Below are 22,955 nucleotides of genomic sequence, written 5' to 3'. Positions count from 1 at the left end.
AAAAAATATTTAAAAAAGGTTTTCTTTTGGAGTTGGATAGATATTTTATGAAAATCTGGTAAGTTGTTTTGCTAAATATCACAAAAGGCAATTTTTTCACAAAAAAAAAAAAACTTAAGAAGAAAATTTTAATTTTGAACAATTAATTTTTATCAAAGAATAGTAAATATCTAAATCAACGTAATGAAAAAAATGTTCTTAAAAGATATTGGTCCTAAAAGTCATGGCGTGAACAAAAAATCTTACAACATTAGACTAAACATTCAACTCTGGCAACAATTCAATATTTTTTTGATTTTTCAAACACCTGCTTTAAAACGTTTCAGAAAAAAATACGAAAATACAATTCGTTTTAAAAACATTTAGTGGAGTAACTAAAGCAAATTATTAGGGAACGATTATTGACGATTTTTTTTTCAAACGTAGGTAATTAAAAATACTATAAGGACTATAGAATATAGATTAAAAATTGCCGATGTTGACGTACTGTTTTTTAAAATTAAAATTAAATTTTTTTTTCAACAAAACCATTTTTTTGCTTAAATTTCATAAAAAAAATTATAGCAAAAGATTCTCTAGGTAATTTAAGGAAAACAAATAAAAGAGAGTAAGAGACAATCTTCCATAGTTTAAGTGATAAATGCAATTTTCTCACAATCTGACTTCAAACACAAAAAAAAATATTTTGAAAACAACGGCAAAGCTTATTCTTACCTCTTAAATTTAAATCCACTAAATGTTAGTAAGAGTTTTTGAAAAAATGGTCCTCAAACTCAGAATTAAAAAAAAATAATTTTATTAAAAAAATTTAAAATGACTTTTTTCCAAACTTTTTCTAATTAAATATGAATTTATTTAAAAATAAATTTTGGCCATAAATGTTATCAGTTGAATTCCGAAGCACAAAAAATAATATATATCACACTTTTAAAATTAAAAATTACTCCAATTTCAAAGTGCTTTTTTGATAAAAATTGAATTTTTGCATTGAAATAATTGATTTTCTCAAAGATTTTGACAAATAAGAACTTCAAACTTTTGCTTTTTAACTTTCAACAATAAGGGCTATTAAATAAATAAAAAACAACTTTATATTTAAATGTTGAACTTTAAAAAAAAAAAAGGTATTTTTTTTTTTAAACTTCTATTAAAAACAGTTCTTCGAAAATGAAATACTTTTTAATTTTTTTATAAACTATAATACATATTGACATTTCCTTTTATAATTTCAAATCATAATAAATGTGGCCTAAAAAATTTGAAAAAAATAATGCATTTTATATTACGAAAAAGTTTTAAAAACGACTTGTTAAAATTTTGTCAATCATTTTTTTTTTTTTTCAAAAATCTGAGTTCAATTACCTACCATTCTTTCATTCATATCATCGATTTCTTTAAAAATTTTTGCAGATTTGCTCTGCTTTATTTTGAATATGAAATGGTGTTTTTTTCTAATCGGCGGAATGTTGAGATTTTTAATTAAAATTTGATTTGGAAAATAACGATTTCTATTCATATTAAAAATCTCCAAATAAAATTTGACTTCAAAATCACTAGATTTCCTTTACTTTAAAAAATACATAAAAATATGTAATATATCAAAACACTCGGTAATTCGAAAGATCATTCAATTGATTGTTGGCAAGAATAATAAAACTTTTATACTAAAGTTCTAATACGTACTACACGAATCAAACACAAACAGGATATGTTATCTAATTTATCTAAGCTAATTCAACAACCTAGTATCCTACCAATTTTTTCAATAAATTTTTAAGGGACTTTAAATAGTGAAGTGAATGCATCAGACCTTAATATTTCGGTTTCTATCTCAAATGTAGTAATATTTCCATGAATACTATTTTTCTTACCTAGTTTTTACAAAAACTCACACCTCCCATTAAAAGAAACCCCCTTTTACACGAAAAAAATGTTTTTACTTATTTAATTTACAATTCAGAATAGCAAAGACAGTAGATTTTTGGAACACAAATATTTTTTAGACTGTTTAGATTTTAAGTTTTTATGGTAAATGAAACACATTTATCAATTTTCATTGGTATTGTCATAGTTTTTGATACAAGATAATTCTGAATTCGTTGCCTAGAAAAAAATCCCTTCTACTATAAAAAAAAAGTTTGTGGACCCTTCCGATTCTTAGTTCGTATAACTAACGAAACTTTTTTCCCGTGTTTAAAAAATAAACAAATACCTAACTGTCAAAATACTTTCAACAAAAATTTTCTTAAGAACTTTTGGATTCATTCTTAATTTGGGAATTTGCATTCAGCATTAATAATAATTTTTATCAAAAAAAACAACACCGACTTCCATGGATCAAAACTGGGTTTTATGGTTTTTTTAATAGTTTATATGGCAATAACTGAATGAAATGGGACTGAAATGGGACCACACTGCAGGCACCAGCTTTCCATTACAGAAAGAATTATCAATTTTGGTTCACTTAGTCCAAAGTTATGAGGTAACAAACATAAAAAAAAAAAAAAAAAAAATACAGACGAATTGAATACCTCCTCCTTTTTGGAAGTCGGTAAAAAGTAACTTTATTCAGCATTCGGAAGTTCTTTAAAGTAATTTTAGAATAGGTATAACAAAACATGGTTTTTCGTTTATTTTTCAAGTTTCTCATTTTTTCTCTCATTTTAGCAATTTCTCATGTTTTCTGGTAAAGTTTGTTTTTAATTAATTTAATTAATTAATTTTCAGATTTTGAAAATATCGTCAAACTTTAAAAAAAAATATTTTTAATCTAGTGAGGCGGAGTGTATGATATTGATTATGATTTCCTAATTTCTTTGTTTAAAATAACGGAGAAAACACATCCTTCCCTTAAATTTTAAATGAAGATAGTGTTATACATACGTTATAACTTTACTATTCACTGAATAGTATTCAATTGTGCTCTATATCTGTAGCTATTCACACAATACGCAATAAACCGAAACCAAATTGTATCTTCGTATTTTCATAGATACAAAAATAGCTCATAAAGATTCACCTCAATATTTCTGTTTAATTACCCATCGATATCTCTACTGATTCATCATTATTATGGTACTCAACTAGAAAGCTTTTGATGCTCTTCTACTTAATTACCTGTGACGTAGGTTAAACATTTGAACATACGAAAAATCTACGTCACTAATAAAATGTTTCAACATAAAAGATGTGTGAAACATACATGTTTTAATGATTTGATAAATAAAAATAAAAAATATTTATAAATATTGCACTTTCACACATTTTCAAGTATGTAACTAACGTCATAATTCACAGAAAAAAAACTTTAAAATTTCATTGAGAAAGTATTTTTTTTTTGTATGCATTGTTTGTTTTCTCGTATAAAATTTATTTGGGAATTCAGTTCAGACGAAAACGTTTCGTGTACAAAAAATTTTAAAATTTCAAAGTGCTTCCGTTTTGTTTATACGTTATTTGATAGAAAACAAACATATTTTGTAATTAAAATAAATACAAATGTGCACGACTTCGTTTACGTAATTTATTTGTGTATGAAAAGAATTAAGTTGCTTTGAATTGTAAGAGAAAAAATTTGCTAGAAAATTTGCAATACTTTACCCTTAAATGTTTTCTGCATTCTGGGAAAGCTTAAATTGTATTCAAATTGACGAAATGTATACTTTCTCAGAAAAATAATAAAAAGTAGGTTTAGCCAAAGCAAAATTCTTTGAAGTTTAGTATTATTTTGGAACAAATTCATTGATATAAAAAAAAAAAACATTATGTATTTTTTGGAAATTTTAATCAATTAAAAAGTCTCTTATACCTCAACACTGTATTTAGCAAAATTAAAAATAAATTAGAATTTTCGATTTCGACCATTCTATTTTTTTTTTTTTTTTGTATCAATTCTTTGTACACCACCAAATAAATTTCGTTTGAAACTTTGATTTTTTTTATAATTTATAATTTGTATAGATGAGATGAACGAGGATTTAAGGGACAAGTGGTATGTATTTGCATTTGACAAACATACTACCAGTGCCCCTTCTAGTTATTATCAATGGAACTAAGTTGTTTCACACTTCCTGATAAATGTTTTCTTTGCTCTTTCACACTTTCTCAAATCAAAACAATCTAAACAAATTTTTGGTTTCGGCCCCAAACCTAATTGACCATATAATGAGTAGGCAAATAGAACTTCTTTGTTTGTATTATCAATAAATTTGTCTGACCTCCTACATTGCTCGTATACAAATTTCTACTTCGAAAACCAGAAGCCATATCAAATGTTTATTTTTCTTCTTTTTTTCCCCAAGATCACTTGAGATCAGTTAAAATTTGAATAAGAATGCTTTTTTATTAAACAAATAATATTTTTGTGTTTTGTTTTTAATGATTTAAATATTTTTTTTTTTTTAATTTTAGATCATCAATTTCCTATCGATCTGACAAATGTTGCCAAAGATCATACAAATTTGGAGAATGATCCATTGCAGTCGCTATATCGGCGTTTATGTATATTAAACCGATGTGCCACAATGCGATTGGATAATAGTCATAAATCACACACTCCACAGGTAAGTAAAGAATTTCAACTAAGTTTTAGTTTTTCATATTTGTACAAAAAATATAAAAACTTATAAAGCTTATAATTAAAAAAAAAAAAAACTTTTTGAGCTTAATGTCAATTTTAAGGCACTTGAAGGAGCTTTTAAACCTTAATTTTGGTCCACCAAAGCTTTTAATATATTTAAGTAAGATTTTTTTATCACCAAAGGAAATATATGTAAATCTATATTTTGAAAAAAGCTCTTCTTTTAAAGTTAATTAAAAACAAAAAGCTCTTTCGAGATTTTAAAAAGTACACAGCGAAGTAGAAAATTTTTGAGTGAGAACCTTTTTCGCGTGTCTTATCCACAAAACTGGGTCACTTGATACCACATACCTGCATGTAATGTAACTTTTTTACTAAAAGCTCCAAAAAAAAAATGAAAAGCTCAGAAAGCTTTCAAATCCCTAATTTGTTTAAGATTTGTATTCTTGATAATTTTATGTTCTTTGATTATTTCAAGAAATGTTCCTTTGAAAGTTCAAATCAAGAGCTTTTACTCATAAATAAAAAGCTTTTTCACATTTAAAATCAACTTTTGTTTAAAGATATAAACAACTTTTTATCTTGGTTTTTTAGACTTATAAAATGAGCTTTTTTCTAAATTCTATGTCAAAAGCTTTTTTTTATATTCAAAGCTCATTTTTTAAAGTTTTTGTACGTCTCTCTTTGCAGAAAGAAGATTCAGACGATGAAAATTGTGCTCTAAGTGAGAATTGGACATTCCAGCCACACATTCGACGTTGGTCTCGCATCGGCGAAATGGGCCTCGAACTCCCCACCAAACTCACATCACAGGATAAAAACGAAAGCTCTTCGAAGGAATCCTCACCCGATCGATTCGAAGATGACGATACCTATGACATTGCTGGTGAAACTCTTAATCTCTCTATGCCAAATGAAAATGAACAAGCCGATGGAACGCAACAGAATGATTCCGATTCATCGGCGGTACGTTTGCGACGTACTGGTAGCGAACGCTTAAAAGATGGTGCAAAAGCTTTTCTTCGACGAGTCGAATCGATCAAGTCACGTCGAAGGAAACGTCAAAATCGTGAGGGTATTGTTATAAGTGGCCCTCAAGCTCTAGACTTATCACAGCTAGGTCAGAGAGTTGTCCGTAAGCCGGATGCAGTCTACTCAACACCACCCTCACCTTCAGCAGTTAGCCCAATGCACATGTACCCGAAAAGTCCTCTATTCCAACATCATCATCTCAATCAACATGACTTGAAAGTTCCATCGCAAAGTGACAATTTCCTTAGCCCAAATCGGATAGCTAGTCCGAAGAGAACACCCACGACACCGCGATCAATGCGAACCAGTCCATTGCACTTTTTTGGTGCTCCTCCAATGCCACATCTGAGAGAGGGCAAATCCGATGATTCATCATCGTATTACAGTGATAGTCAGGAGTCCTCGTCGACTGGCGGTGGAAAGCTTACATTGTCTCTGCGAAAAGCTCCATCAAAGTCGAGAAGATTCCTCCAGAGAACTGGCAAGGTCGATGATATTGGTACACATTCCGATTCTGAATGCCATCAAGGCAGAAAGTTTGTCTTCAAGGATTCCAATTCGAACACTACAGAGGTGAGTCTGGGGTCATTAAAATAAAGCACAAAAGCTCTAAATTTTAATTCTTTTAGATGAAAGTGAAAAAGCTCACTCGTGGTGGATCATTGAATCTCGGAAAGGATTCGAAGAAACGAGATGGTTTCAGATCAGCTAGTTTTCGAACCCGATCACAGGTGCGAAAAGATCACAAGACTTCTGAGAGTGACACTGAAAATGTGAAGATAGTCAGGTAAGCTTTTTTATAGCTTTTTTTCAGAATTTCTTTAAAATTTGTATCATTTTAGTAAAAGTCCTGTTGTCCGATGGCATAGTTTCCAAGAAGAAGAACGCCCACACATGATCTTCAAAAAATGCTTCACTCGCAAAGTTGAAACAGAAAAAACCGAAGGAATGTCATTTGCGGCAATGTCTTGTGGCCAATTGCAGATTATTCGCAAACTTGCTTTGGCCATTTTAACCGGTTATATGGAACGGTACTGCCCCACACATCGTTCAGGATGGAATTGGGAGTTGCCAAAATTCATAAAGAAGATCAAAATGCCTGACTATAAGGATAAAAAGGTCTTTGGAGTTCCAATTCTTCTAACTCTCCAAAGAACGGGACAAACTCTCCCAATGCCAGTCAGAGCAGCTTTTCGATGGCTTCAATTGAATGCTTTAGATCAGATTGGTTTGTTCCGTAAGTCTGGAGTTAAGTCGAGAATATTCAAGCTCAAAGAGCGTGTTGAGGTGGCGGAATCATCTGGCGAGTGTATGGATGTCTTTGACACCCAGCAAGCCTACGATGTGGCTGATATGGTGAAACAGTATTTCCGGGACCTACCCGAGTCTTTATTGACAACAAAGATGTCAGAGACATTTGCAGCGATATTTCAACGTAAGTTTTTAAAACCTTTTCCCGAACTTAAGCTAAATAATATCAATCTTTTAGATCTTCCACTCGATGTACGTTTGGATGCAGTCCAATGTGCTGTTTTATTACTGCCCGATGAGAACCGTGAGATTCTCTATGCTCTTCTTGAGTTCCTCACTCTGGTCGCTGATAACTCACAGTATAATCAAATGACAGCTAATAACTTGGCTGTGTGTTTAGCGCCATCTTTGTTCCATAATAGTCTCTCAATGGGAAGTACTTCGGTTGCGGCTTCGCCAAGGCGAAAAAAGAACGCTGGCATTCCAGATGCTAAAGAACTTTCCGAAGCTAAAGCATCACATGAGTGTTTGTCGTTTATGATTGACAACTATCGGCAGATTTTTACAGCTTCTCGGGAGAGGATATCCAAATGTAATTTTGGATATATGGAAGAATCTAAGCCAGTACCGTTAGAAGCTTTAGGAGAAGGGATGCAGTTTCACAATTGGCGGGGTTATTTGTATGAATGTACAAATGCCACCATCAAGGAAGGCAGAGAGAAGTATAAATTTTGTATAACCTGAAATAAGGACAAATCTTAGGGAAAGAATGTATTTTTGTAGGTCTCGCGGATGGTTTAGTACAGGATCCTTAGACCCAAATGTTGATATTGCCTACAAGAAGGTTGGCGATGGTCATCCTTTGCGTTTGTGGCGATGTACAACAGAGGTGGAGGGACCACCTCGAGAGGTGCTGGAGTATGTCCTTAAACAAAGGGCGTCGTGGGATGTTAATCTTCTACAAAGTCAAACTATAAAGAAATTAGATGAAAGAACTGAAATATTCCAGTATGTCTTCGATGGACAAATTTGGACGGACTTTTGTGTGCTAAGGTAGGCTGGAACGAGGATTAGTTTTTTTAACACATGAAGTTTGAGAATAAGTTTAAGTTTAAGTTTCAAAAAAGTTTCATTTATTAAGATGCATTTTATAGCAGCAAAGCAAGAAATTATGTTTACGAATATTACAAATTATGAAATTTCCTATATAACTGGGTTATTTAAGTAAATTCCAAGCATATTCATTTTTTTTTTTTTATCAAATCTCAATAATTGTGAAAATTTATTTCTGAACTCGGAAATAGTTTTCAATCGAGCCATTCATATTGAGATTTACCTAAACATCATTCCAGATTTGATATTCTTTTTGCTTTTTTAATATGAACCAAGAGTTACTAATTTTTGAAGAAAAACTTTTTGTTTTATAGAAAATATATGTAACAGTTTTCATTTTGTTTTTATATAATTTAAAAGAAATTGCTATTTTATAAAGATTTCAGTAAAAATAACGAAATTCTTCAAGTAGAGCCTTGACAATTTTAGAATCTACATTGCAGATTTGTCAAAAGTTTTATTTATTTTAATTCTCTCCTTGTTAAGAAAGAAAAAAGAAAAAAAAAAGAAAAAAGTGTAAGTTAAAGGATTTTTTTTAAATTGAAAGAAAAATGGTAAAAAAGGCTAATAAGCAAAAATAAGCTATTCAAAATTTAGTTGGGGAAGCAAATTTCTGTTGTTTCAGACATAGTAGTTGTGAGAAAATAAGATTGCTTCTTCCAGAAATTAGATAAAGTAGGTACTCATGTATGGCAGTTAAATTGTAATTTAAATATTTTGAAATAATAATTTCAAAAATAGTCTAGGGATGAAAAATTATGGCGTTTTGTCATTAAAACTGTGCCAAAATGCACTACCTAACGTCAGGTGGTATTATTAACTTCTTTACCATACTTTAATTGAACGAAAAATTTCACAGATGCTCAGAATAACTTGTTCGTCAAATAATTTTCCCAAAACCAGTTTTTCTTAATATATTATTATTATTGATGAAAATAACTTTTTATTCTAAAAATGGTTCTTTTAAGAGTCAACAAATTTTTTGTTCAATTTTTGTTTTGAATTTTATGTTCAATGAACTTATAACAAAATCAATCCAAACTCAAACTCCACGCAATTTTCGAAATAAAAAAGTATTTTTCAAATAGATAGTACCTAATCCCGAATATTATCTGCAATATTTTTTTTTTTGTACACTACCCATTTTTTTTTCTGTATTTTACTAAGGGAACATTATCCAATAGCACTGGTCTGCAAAATTTAACTTTTTTTTTCCTTCAAATAATTTTTTGATATTATGAAAGATTAGACTTCAGGACTATCAGGTACCATTTTTGTAAAAATGATTTTTGAAAAATGTGGGTAGTTTCTAAAAAATCAACCTTTTAGATTTATTTGAACTCTTGCAAAATTAAAACTATTTGTAGCATTGAGCTCAAATTTGGAGGACTTATTCCTCGTAATATGGCCTATCGATTGACACCAAATATGTCTTTTTACAATAATGTTTATACTCATATTTTAAAATACTGATTTATAAAAAAAAGCAGAAATATCGAAATCCTTTACTTTTTAGTAAATCCAACATGAACAAAAACACCTTAATTAAGGAAAATGTAAAATATCAACGCCCATTATATTTAAAAAGTCAAATATGTAAAGAAAACCATAATAAACTACATTAGACAAAATTTTAACGTGTTTTGTAATTTTATATACTATTTATCTATTTAGAAATATCTTATTTGTAATAAACCATTCGATAAACTGCATTGTAAAGTTTCAGATTTGTTTCTCCTAGAAACAAAAGTATACTTTTCTTATAGTTTTTGATGTGCTAAGTTAGAATCCGAAGTCAAAAAATTTCTATCACGTGATGATTTTAAGATATTCGCATTAAAGTATCACAAAATCAAGTTTTTTCTTAGAAAATCTCAATAAAAACTACTATATCTCACAAACCAGAGCTGACCGAAATTTTTTTAGTTCGGATTCAAAATCAACACACTAAAGTCCATTAGAAAAGTATATTTTTGTTCTAGGGAGAAAGATATATTAATTTTTATAGATCAGTTTTTTTATGATAAGATATGCCAAACCTACTAAACTTACTTAAATTAAGATATCTCGGAGAAGAAAAGAGATATTGAGAAGATTGAAACTGAATTTGAAAGAAAAAAATAAGTTCTTTTATAAACCGTAACAATTTTAATTGAAAAATATTACATTATGCCAAAATATTTCTTCGAAAACAGCAAAACATGGGTTTTTGAGATTTTCTAACGGGAATATCTAAAAAACGTGACGTGCTAGATCAATTCTGACTTCGGATTCGGAATCAGCATACAAAAATTCTTTAGCAAAGTAGTTTTATTAAAAGGAGGATTTCCTTGCAGACCAGTGTAGTCAGATAAACCTCAGTTCGAGCTTATTCCTAGGATTAAAAGTTTTTTTTTTTATATTGACATTCATTCTTCTGATAACTAACTAACTGACGATTGAAAAATCAGGGCTAAGTCTGAAATCCCATTTTGTTTTTGAAAAGCTGAATCTAAAAAAAGTTTTTCATTCAAAAGTAGTGTTCCCATATCAGTATACTCAGGTCTATTTGAGTAAAATTTATGTACCTACAATAATTTAAAAAAAAAGAGTTATACATTAATCAAAAAGTTAAAATTGTATTTTTGAACAGGTTTTTTATTCTACGAAAAACTTGTTTGTAGCGATTACTTTCTTTAAGTTTGAAGTTCTTCAAAGTATTCCAATGGAACTAAGCTATTACCAGATCAATCAATATCAAACTTCATTTAATCAAATTACTCATTTTGAATAGATACATAACGTATTGTAACTATCTTAATATCATTTATATGTAAAGAACGATTTTGATTTTATTTTCTATTTGCTTCTGTTTGGCGATAATTTTTTTTTTTTTAAGAAAATGTCTTGGTCTTGGAAAATGTAATTACCCAACTTATTTTTTTTTTGACTATTTTTATATTTTAGATCTTGGCAAACCGATCTGCCTCGTGGAGCTTGTGTAATAGTGGAAACTTCAATTGATCACCCAAAGGCAAAGTCAGTATTTGGTAGCGTGCGTGGAGTTGTCCTTGCCTCGAGATACCTTATCGAACCATGTGGTAGTGGCCGATCAAGAGTAATGCATTTGGCCAGGGTCGATATAAAGTAAGTTGTAACCAATCACACCTTAAATATTTCTTAATTAATTTAATTTTATTTTTTTTTTTATTTTTCAGGGGTAAAACACCAGAATGGTATAATAAGAGCTATGGACATATTTGCTCGCATTACTTATCAAAGATTAAATTGGCCTTTAGGCATATAGCTGAAGGTCCTGAAAGTAAAGTGTGATTGTAGTTTAAAAATTAATTAAGTCTTACTAAAAAAAACATCACTAAACAAAAAATCTAAATATATTTATCTACTTTAAAAAAAAAAAAACTTACATAAAAAAATGTAAATGTACAATGCGTTTCAAAATGACAACTTAAGTCTCAAAATGGCATTTACTTTGGACTTTTGTCCATGAAATTAAATTTAAAAACAAAACAAAAAAAATGAAAATAAAATCCCAGAAATAATACAAAAATTATAATATATTGATATGAGGACCAATATTGAGGAGCTGTCATTTTTGACATCTAAAAAAGCTATTTATTTAATGTTTTTTTCTGTCAAATTTAAACATTTAACAAAATGAAAAATATGCAAATGAAAGTATTTTACTTGTAAATACAAATTTTAAATATAAATAAATATTTTTTTTATTTTTTTTTTATTTATGGTTTTTTGTAAAAAATGTATTTTATTTCTTTATTATTTTAGAAATAAGTTTACAAACCCAAATACTCAAATTTCAAATATCACAAATATAACAAATTTTAAGCCGGTGAAATAATAATAATAATAATAATAATAAACTTAAATGTATACATATTTTATTTTTTTTTTTTTTTAATTTAATAAATTAATTTAAGAAATGATTTAACAAAAATAAAATATTAAAATGGATATGTAACAATTTAACAAAATAAAAAATTACTTATATAACTGTTAGTTTATAGATAAAAAAGAATTTAAATATACAAAACAAAAAATAAATATATATATTTGTAATTATTATTGTAATTCACATTCTAAATATTGATTATATTGATTGTTAATTGTTAACACTCTTACAAAATAAATGGTTTATTATAAATTAATTAATAAAAACAAAAAATTAATAACTAACTAATACAAAGGTAAAATTTAATTAAAAAAAATGGAAACTAGTCAAATTGTTGAAATGTCAAGAGAATAAAACTACTAATTCTTTAGTGTTTAAGAAACAATATAAAAATTGAAAAAAGAAAAGAATAAACTCTGTAATTTTTTTGTTTTGTAATTTAGGAAAAGAGAAAACAAAGCATATTATTATATATTACTATACATACATAGGCATATAATTAATTATTTAGTTGTATTAAGATGTGTCTTAAAATGAAATACAGGGCGATTTTTAAACAAAAAAATATTTGTTTTTATTTGATTTACATATTATTTATTCTCGTTTATACTTTTAAATAAATTTGTATAGGTAGTGATAATGCAATGGTAACAACAAAAATGAAAACACAAACCTTTGTTAACGGGCTTGTGTCGAATTTGAATTGTTTGAACGATGAAAAAATTTTCTAATTAATCATCAAATTTTAAGGGTTTTTTACCTACATAATTTGAATCCGCTTTATTAATTAATACCTACTGTATTAGTATTGTAGGAAGCGTTCCAATTTTTAGTCATTTGGATCACGAAAATCATATGAAGAATTCCGATCAAAAAAAAATTGATTTTACTATTTTTTTAGCACTTTTTTTTCAATATTCTAAGTAAACAACAATTTTTTAGTTTTCATCGAGTTAAGGTATATAGACGTCTCCGATAAAGACTCTTTCTTTCCATACAAAGGGGGGACAGGATCTTACAAAATTAAATGTAGGTATGTACCTAGTTCCTTCAAAAAAGATTTTAAAAATGTTTAGTTTTGAAGGCATGAAAATTAAAAACAGTTGAAAAAAATTGAAACAAAATGTTTTCTAGTAAAAACCAATCTACAAAATGATTTATATTCCATTTTTTTAATGAACTACTGACACCATATCGACTTAAAATTTGAAGGTTCTAACTTAACACAACTCAAATATTATTTTAGTTAGCAATACAATACCGCTATAGTAAATATTAGTAAACCAAAAGACACCGTATAGTGTCCAAACTTCCTTCCTTATTTACAGAACATTTTCAACCCACTTCTTCCTTCTTCTATATCAAAAAAAAAAATGGTAGAGCTTGTGATTTAAACAAAGGAGATCCACCAACTTCATGACAGCAAAGAACTGTGAATTTTAGTACAGGAAAGTTGGTAAAAAAACAGGCATATTGTTATAATAATAAGCTAATTTTTTTAGTTAAGTATTATTTTGGAGGTCATTTCAGGTAATTTTTAATTTAATTAGTTTTCGGTATATTTCTCGTTTTTTGGGAAAGTAACATAGTTTTGTGTCAACATTAAAGTTATAGAGCATTAAATTTTCTAAAAAAAAACTATGACATAACCTCAAAACTAATTTTTATACAAAAAAAAAACGTTTTTTGTTTAAATTCCGATTTTCTCCAATACTAGATACTACTTCGATTTCAACCAATTTCTTTCTAAAAAAGCATTTATACAATTTAAATATAGCATTCGCACTTTTATTTAAACTAAACACAAATTATTTAACCCTTTCACAAATATATTTAACCTGTTAGAAAATATATTTCACCTTTTAGCAAATATAATTAAACTAAAAGCAAATCAATTAAACCCAAAAGCAAATATAATTAAACTAAAGCAAACTATTTAAGCTTTTAGCAAACCTATTTAAACTTAACGCAAACTGATTAAACCTTATCTAGAAAAAGATTTTGGTATCGAGCTATGAACAAGGGATTAGAAGCTGTCCGTAGCACTAAAATCAACGAAACACCCCAAAAACCACAATAAGACCCTATAAACAAAATGTGCATTTCAGTTAATATGGAAAAATCTAACAACAAAAGAAACTCCACCTAGGATTTGATGCAGTTTTGGAGAGGGGTTTATTTTCAGTGTACCTAAATCTCAGTTTAAGTAATTTTTTGTTGGGTGGGACATCCGCTATTTAAAAAATTGTTACTCTCAATATCTCGAAAACGACTTGTAGCACAGAAAATTTGATTTTTTCGGTTCGAAAATACGATTATCTTTCTTTCTCCCATATCTCATTTCCTCATGCGAGCTATACTTTCTGAGTTACATCGCCGTAAAAAATTATGTTTTTTAATGTTTTTTTTCCGAAAAAGTAATGTTGGAAAAAATTAAAAGTAACATGCTCTAACCCTTAGGCCCATTTCACACATCGCCGAGAACCGGATAAACGGCCCGGATACACGGTTGCTAGGATACACAATCTTATGGGCGCCTTCACACGTAGAAACCGAAACCGAAACCGTGTACACGGTTCGGCTGCCGAAATGAAACCAAATGCGCTTACTACAACCAGAGACAGAAGAAATATATATTTCTCTTGTCTTTGCTTCAACTTAGCTGCCGTTCTGGTTTCCTTCTCATGTGCTGTAGTCAAGAAAGGGGTTGTTTTGTTTTTTTTTTTATATTTTGATGTCAGTTCGTATTGTGAGGTAAGATAGGGTTGTTTTGTGTTTTTATATTGTGAGGTAAGGAAGGGGTTGTTTTTTTTCTATTTAGGTATATCAACATCAAGTCGAAGTGAAACCTACAAGAAAAATTCTTGTTTCTTCTGCAGCTGCAACCGACCGGCTGCCGGGTGTGTGTGAAAGGATACTCATTTTTTGACAAAACCGTGTATCCGGGCCGGATAGACGGTTCTCGGCGATGTGTGAAATGGGCCTTATAGTATAGCTACGGTGACCATCCGTCCCGGTTTACCCGGGACTGTCCCGTATTTCTACAGCTTGTCCCGGGTTTTTATTTAAGAAACCCGGGACGTATAAGTGTCCCGTATTTTGTAATTTGTCCCGTGATTGTCCCGTATTTGCACATTCTCTGATTTTTGTATTTAATATTTTAAATACTTTGTACGGAAAACAAGAAAACAGTGGTTGGAAATTAAAATTTTTCTAGTACGCTGCTGAAGCAAAACGAAACATTTTTTAAGTCTCCAAAGTAAAAAAACGATTATAAACTCTCCATATATTCTTGCACAGGTAAGAATTTCGTTGCCTAAGCTGCGTACTGTGCAACGAAAAGCTAAATTTTCGTTTACGATTTCGTTGTGCTGGTTTTGTATGAAAATTTTCGTTTTTCCTCTAAACTAGGCTTTAGTTTTTTTTAAATGTTCGTCAATTATTTAGTTCCAGCTTCTGTTTGTCAGGTTGCTACACCAGGAAAAATGTTTTCGAATAAAGAACAACATATGGAAGAGTAAAGAACCCAGATAAGTTTCAAAACTTTTAAGGACATGTTAAAAATTGTGTTAAGGTTCTTACAATTTCAAAACCATTTAAATAAAAATGTTAAAAAACAGCTCTCCCGAATTTGATTAAAAAAATATTTTTTTAGAAGTTATTAACAGACAATATTAAAAAACCATTTTCTTGATTTCTGATTTCGTAAACGACTTAAATGATTTCAACAAAAACGCTCCCATAAAATCGTTTAGGAAATCTTAATAAAAAGGAAGAATTATGAAAACTCATTTAAAAAATTTTTTAATTTTTTTTTTTAAATCAATATTTTCAAAACGATCCAACGAATTTTTTATCCGTCCCGGGTTTGGCTTCCAGAAATATGGTCACAGTAAGTATAGCCCAAAAAAGAAAAAAAGACATTTTCTTTAATCGAAAAATAAGCACGACGGACGACTTAAACGAAAGATTAACAGGGACCATAACTTGGTTGCAGTAGGTAATTGAAGTAAAATTGATAAAAGTAGATTGCCCTAGCAATGTTATTGACATTATTCTACTTATTCCAATGTCAGCAAACGGACTAACGTTATTAAAAAAAAACTTTATCACTATCATTTTTCATTTTAAAGGTGAAATAAATTTGTGTTTTAGTTAAATAGATTTGCTAAATAATTAAACAGTTTGCTTTAGTTTAATTATATTTGCTTTTGGGTTTAATTGATTTGCTTTTAGTTAAATTATATTTGGTAAAAGGTGAAATATATTTGCTAAAGGGTGAAATATATTTGTTAAAAGGTGAAACTAATTTGTGTTTAGGTTAATTAAAAGTGCGAATGCCATATAAGCCAAAAATAAAATTTTGAAAAAAATAATTTATGGATCTAAAAAAAAAAAATTGGAAATTTTTTTTTTTTGAAAAATCAAATTTTTGAAAACCTGACATTGATTTTTTTTAAATTTTGGTTTTAGATGTTGATTTTTACAAATTTGCATACCAATTTTATTTTAAACCTTTTTTTAACGAATTATTTATAAAAAAATAGTTTTTTATAAAAACGGCTTTAACGATTTTGCAATTCTTAATAAAAGAAATGAAGTTGCATACTTGTTTTGGAGGCAATTTATTCATTTGAAAACACAATTTGTATGTGTTTCAAATAATTTGTTTCTGCTTTTGCAAACCTACAATAATTACCTACATTTCCTAAATTTCTATATAAAAAGTCCTAAGAATTCTAGTAACTTGAACCTTAAGCAGGGGCGACATTTCAGAGAAGGCTACTGGTTATAAAAGTAACGTAGCAAAAAGATAATATATTTGACATGAATCACTTCGGCCACAAGAGAGACAAATAATATTCTTCAATGTAATGCATAATGAATTGGTAGCCATAAAATTTCATCTAAAAAAAAAAAATATTACCTCAGAGGCCCCAAAGAAATAAATTGCTTTTTTGAAAGAAAAATTTCATTATATCTTGGTGCCTCAAAAAATATTACTTGAATAGTATTAGCGACCAACTAATGATAAATACATCAGGGTGCCTAAAAAAATACGAGGGCACGTATTATACGTATTATACGCAGCAAATTAATTGCTTTAACCGTTAAGAAGATATTCGTATCCAAACCAATGCCCACTGATTTCAATAGTTTTCTTATAACAAGTATGCATTGCGATTTGAATACGATTATCTTCTAAACGGTTAAAGCAATTATTAATTTGCTGCCAAGGAACTTTTTATAGAACGTTTAAGTCCCTACAATAAAGCATCTTGCTAATTTGAAAATATTGAATTTTCAGTGAATTCGAAAATTTTGAAAAATAAAAAATGTTTTCATATTTTTTTTTTTAACTTTGACCTCGAATATCTTTAGAATGGCTAGATTATTGAAAAAAATTATTAAGGCCTTTCTTGTGGAACAATCTGTTTCCTACAAGAATATGTCATGCGCGTTTGATTATTATAATTTTTCAATTTTTTACAAAATTAAGAACAAAAAACGAATTTTTAAAGATTTTCTCGATTTTTGGACCTCAAATATCTACTAAACGGTTAAATAATTCAAAAAAGTGTATTTAACCTTTTTTGTAGAGCGTTCAATTTTCTACAAGAATATGTAAAAAAATTGGCTAAAAAGTCAATTAATAAAAAAATTATATTTTTTTTGGTAGAAGCTTGATGTAAAAATGGAAAATTGAAAAGCGGAGGACCTTCCCATTAAGATAAAGAGCTCATATTTGGTAAGTATATTCTAGAGGTGTCTAGCAATCGAGTTTTTGAAGTACCAAATCAAAAAAACGAATTTCCATTTTTTTGACCCACCCTATTGAATAATGTACTTCTTTAATCTCTTCACTATGTTTTCGGAAAAATTCGTATGTGTATATTTTCTTCTTTGTAACTACCTTTCGATAAATCGTATTCAAATAACAAAAAGAATAAAGTGGGAGCACTGTTAACTTACCATATCCAGTAAAATCATAAACTACTAGCTTACTTTTGGGAGTGTTCTGTATTGAAAAGTCAGATGAATCATAAAATGATTGCATATCGTAAGGCATTCAATGTTATTTTTCATAGTAAAATTAATCATTGCATACTTTTAGGTGGTATAGCGAACCGTTAAATTTCAAATATGTATACTTTCTCAATTCTTTAATCCTGAAAAGGAAGGAAGTCGATTTTAAAAATCAAAGTAATTAAATAAGAATTCAATTTTTTTTTTTATTTCGAATGGTTCCCCTTTCGTATCGGAAGTTAGCTGGAAATTCAAGTACAGTCAATGAGAAGAAGAACCTTAAAATTAAAATAAAAGGAAACACACAAATATTTCACGCTAATTAAATGCGACTGTGCTTCAATCAAAGGATTGCCCGGGTGTTGTTTGCATAATTGGAATCGCACCGTGTGTCCTTGTCGTGGTGGTAGTCCCTTTAATTAAGCCTCTCCGCCATCAAAAGCGACTAATAAACGCGTTCTTCTGGTCAAGTTACCATTAAGTACCAATATTAGGTACCTACCTTAGCCTCTCCACTTGTTTTACGAACGAAACATTTGACGTTATTTTGCGTTGCTCTTTGGTCAGCCAAACTTGTTGCTTCTACTTGTCCTTAGCATCACACCGGGGCCAGGTAAGTCATGTTTTTCGGTATGCGTGAGCTTGTAGTTGGCTTGCTGGTGCAATAACACTCTGCCACTGTCTCCAGCTTCATCATTGGCTATTGTGTCGATATTCTCGCGATTGTCGGCTGGGGTGCATCTTTGTACGGCATGTTGCCATGCTGCGAGGTTTGTTTATTGCAATATTTAAATTGTCGAATTCCGCGCGCAGCACTCACAACCAAAAAGGCCAACACTAATGGCTTTCTTGTGTTTCGTGGGGGGCCCAAAGGCATTTTGGCAATATACAGGAATAACGAATAGGAACGAAGCGACTACTGAAACGTAGAGGACGATGTCATTGCGATGATTTTAGTTGACAATAGTGTTTCTCCTGGTTTTTGTATATGGCCTCCATCCTTCTAAGGGATTCCTGGGTCCGGGGTGAAAATGTAAAAAGCTGCTAATGGGTTGGCGGCTCTGCTGCTGGTTTAGAGGTTTTTGTGTTATGTTGTGCACTATGTGACATTTTTTGTTCATGTTTGGCCTGCGGACATAATGGGAACAGTGGCGTATTGAGGGGGGGGCTCAGGGGGCTCAAGCCCCCCCCAGCCTCCAAAATAATGTTACTATTTAGCTGATTTCATCATAATCTACATGATTAACTGAAACTTCTTCGTAAATCGTAGAGATTTAGAGGCAGCTCAAATGATCGAGCCCCCCCCCAAATTATAAAATGGTTGTTTGTGTTGTAAGTGCCTTAGTTGACGTTGAGGTTTGGGATTTTCAGGATTTTAGTCCAATTCAGAATTCTTCAAATAATTTGTTTGTTGTTTTGACGTCGAATTACATCACCGTTAAATTTAGCAAAGCTTCTTATGCCATCACGTTGTATTTTATTGTCTTGAGTATATTACTTTTTTTCAAAAATAATATTTTTCTCAAAGATATTGGAAATACAAATTGTTTATATCTCAATATCTTAGTGGTCAACAAACTAATAGTTTATTTAAGCAAATTCCAGTTTGTGCTTCTGATTTATATTAAAAAAGGAACATATTATTAAAAAATATATCGCATTAAACATCAAACGAATTTAATTGAAAATTAGTTTTTGAGACTTTTACGTTCTGCATTTCCTTTTTGAGCATTCACTTGCGTTGCCGATAGTGAAATTAGGAGTTCTACATTTTTTCGCTCATTTCGATTTTCTGATCGAATTCAATTCGCTTTGTTTCTGCTTGTGAACTTGGTATCTTTTTCAATGAATCTCCAATTTTTGGACAAAATATTATCAAAACTTATATTTTTATTGTTTTGTAATGTTTATTTGTTGTTAATTTAATACAAAATACATAAAACACATAAGGCATGAATATCATGCCTCTGTGTTGGCAACCTCATTCGCTTTACACTTTATCTAATTCATTTTTCTTTGAAAATTTGCAATAATATCGCCCATGTTCTGCATTTCACTTACCTACAAGTCTCGCAAAATGTGACTTCTTATTTTTTCTTTTAAATTCTGCTTTTTTTCAGTAAAGTTGCCAATAAAATTGTATCCATTTTCAAAGTAGCAGTAATTTAACTTTAGAAACAAAATAAAAATGGATGATCCTTCAGTTTTGACAGTTCGAAGCATTTTCGAAGTTTTCGAAATCGATCGAAGATCAATTTCACGTGAAATTGAAAAGTGATGCCAGTTCACTTTCGGTCGAATTGCGGAAATATGGGCATTTATACCGAAAAAAGTGATGAGTATTAAGGTGAAGCGATTTTATTTTAATTTTTTATTTTCGAATTGGCATAGTAATAAAAAGTTGCGCCATTTATAAACGAACAAAACTGTATACTTAAAATTTTTAAATAATTTCATTTTGAGGTGCCCCAAGTCCTCTGAATGCTTAAAAAGGGGACTTTTTGACCTTTAATAATAAAGTTCAATTTATTTTCTTTTTAATTCATGTTTCACTGAGTGTGAAACTTGAAAAAAATAAGTTACTTGACTTTTTTAATATATTTTTTAGAAAAAAGTCTTACGAAAAGTATGAACAAATGAACATCGAAATTTAAGAATTCTAGATTTTCAACTAACCGCACCTTTGTTAAGATTTTTGATTGAAATCTCAATTAAAAGTGAAGTAAAACATATTTTTTAGATGATTCAAACTCAGTTAAATACGAATTTAAAAGAAAATCTATACTGAACTTTATTTTTTCCCATTTAATTTAAAGGTCAAAAAGTTGCCTTTTTAAGCATTCAGAGGGCTTGGGGCACCTCAAAATGAAATTATTTAAAAATTTTAAATATACAGTTTTGTTCGTTTATAAATGGCGCAACTTTTTATCACTATGCCGAATCGAAAATAAAAAAAAAAAATAAAATCACTCCACCTTAATGAGTATAGCTCAAAAACTAGACGTGATAGGAGTAAATCTATAAACAGTTTTGAATTCAGCACATGAAACAGTTCGAACGAAAAAGTGTTTTTTTTTTTTTTTAAAGATTACACCTTGCTGTTTGTGTAAAATGTTTGGGATACAAGAACTTGGAAAAATAGCTACTTTGAATGTGAAAGGAGACAATAGTACGAAGTTGTCGGGAGCAGTAAAATGCTACTATACGACTTTCAGTACCGCAGCACAGCGCTTTTCTCTCGATCAAAGATGAATAAAAAAAGAGACAAATTTGTAGTACATTTACCTTATCAAAAATTTTTGAAAAATTTTTCAGCCCCCCCCAAATTTTTTTCTGGATACGCCACTGAATGGGAACATTACCTTTTGCGAGTGCAATAGAAGTGTGACTTTACTATTGTACATTTGCATTTGAATTTCATGATAATTTTCTATAAACGAGAGGGTTTGAGGTATTACATCACTTCCTGTAAGTTCTATTCAAAAATTCCTTAAACAGTTTTTTTTTTAAATCAAAATGTTTTCAAAAATCAAGGAATTTGGAAATAATTATGTCATCTTCAAACCATCAACTTTTTTCAACTAAAAAAGTTTCAAAGTTTTGATTTTATCATAAGTGAGCGTGCGAGACGTTAAATCAAATATTTGCCTCTTAATGAGCTCAAGTCCTAATAAAATCATCCATCCATTTCCATTAGCATATTTTTGGAAGTTTTTCTGGCATATTATTCAAATATAAACTCGCCCATTCTAGATTGTGAGGATGTAAGTGTTGCAAACAGATTAAAAATACCCTAATCAATCATAAAAATGTCCCAATTGTTTGTCGGGGATTATAAGTGGTAGTGTGTTTTTTTATGACCCCAGGATATGGTTTACTTTTTTATGACTATGTTTGTTTTTAAGATTTTTCGTGGAGATTTTTTTTGTATTTTAAAGTGACGATGGGGGCATGAGTGCAAGTATGTTGATGTTGAATAGAAATGAATTATTTCTATAATTTAGACAAAATGATATTGATGCCGTTTAATAGAAAAGAATAATTTTAATAAAGGGGTCCGGGGTGGGGCATTGAATTCTTCATTATTTCCTTGTAAGATTCCGTTCACAATTGCAGAGAATGAATATAAATATGTAATTACATAGGTTTTCATAGTGCCAGAAAAAATTAGTTTTGATAAAGACAGTGTAGTTTTTAGTGACATGGTAGTATGTTGTCTTACAGAAAATCTGCGAACTTAGTTCTATTTTTTTAGTTAATGCTTTTGGTGGGTTCTGTATGCAATTAAAATAAAAGTGAATTTTTCGTCATAAGTGGGAGAAGTGAATTATTGCCTCGCATAAAAAGAATTTTTAAATTCAAATCCAAAAAATTGCACAGAAAGTATGTAAACAAATAAATAAAATAAAAAACATTTCATATGTATAAAAGAGGCTAAAGATTCGCTGTCTGAAAAATCACTCCAATAACCCTCTTTGTTTGGATTCGAATCTATGCAAAACGATACTCAAATTGCAGCATGTTTGACCATAATGTTTTACTCTCAATAGTCATGTTAGATTAATTTTTATTAAAATAAAAAAAAATACTTGCCTCTCACTATTTTTTTGCCCGAAAAATGTTATTTTTTTTTATTCTTGTTTTTTTTTTTTCAAAATCGTTTAGAAAAGACAACTATTGGTGCTAAAAAATTCAATTGTTTAGACTGTAGTCAGAAACAGACACATAGACAGTAAAACATAGAAAGAGCAGGCAAAAATTCTGACTTCAATATTATGGTGTTCAAAATTCTGCTTAACGAATATAGTCTGTTTTTATTTTTTTTTTAATTCTGATTTGTAAAAATCCTTTCTTTCAAAATTCAACTTTTCAAAATTCTGCCAGCATATATTTGAACAAACAAAACAAGAATACACCTCATTAATGTAATTCAACTTTAGTACTTTTTTAACTATATTTTTCTTAAAACTCACATCTTTGTAACTATATACTTTTGAATGATGTTGTTCAATTCAAATTATTCTTCTTCTTATTTAATTTTTG

At 29.5% G+C, this 22,955-nt stretch overlaps 1 protein-coding gene across 2 annotated transcripts in view; it reads left to right on the top strand.

The window, feature by feature from the left end:
* Positions 1–11,669, top strand: part of LOC129914402 (rho GTPase-activating protein 7) — a 121,093-nt gene extending 109,424 nt beyond the window's left edge. Inside the window, exons 7-14 of one of the 2 annotated variants that reach the window (XM_055993630.1) lie at positions 4,411–4,562; positions 5,270–6,184; positions 6,241–6,398; positions 6,454–7,046; positions 7,101–7,584; positions 7,646–7,915; positions 10,922–11,101; positions 11,173–11,669. In XM_055993630.1, the coding sequence (XP_055849605.1) occupies positions 4,411–4,562; positions 5,270–6,184; positions 6,241–6,398; positions 6,454–7,046; positions 7,101–7,584; positions 7,646–7,915; positions 10,922–11,101; positions 11,173–11,287 (2,867 nt within the window). In that variant the 3' untranslated portion in view covers positions 11,288–11,669. The remainder of the gene's footprint in view (positions 1–4,410; positions 4,563–5,269; positions 6,185–6,240; positions 6,399–6,453; positions 7,047–7,100; positions 7,585–7,645; positions 7,916–10,921; positions 11,102–11,172) is intronic. The other variant, XM_055993631.1, reaches the window with a different exon arrangement.
* The last annotated feature ends 11,286 nt before the right edge of the window (positions 11,670–22,955 follow it).

The sequence above is a fragment of the Episyrphus balteatus genome, chromosome 3 (assembly GCF_945859705.1).
Source record: "Episyrphus balteatus chromosome 3, idEpiBalt1.1, whole genome shotgun sequence".
NCBI lineage: Eukaryota > Metazoa > Arthropoda > Insecta > Diptera > Syrphidae > Episyrphus > Episyrphus balteatus.
Note: the sequence above shows the minus strand (reverse complement) of the source record. Positions and strands in the feature narration are given on the sequence as shown.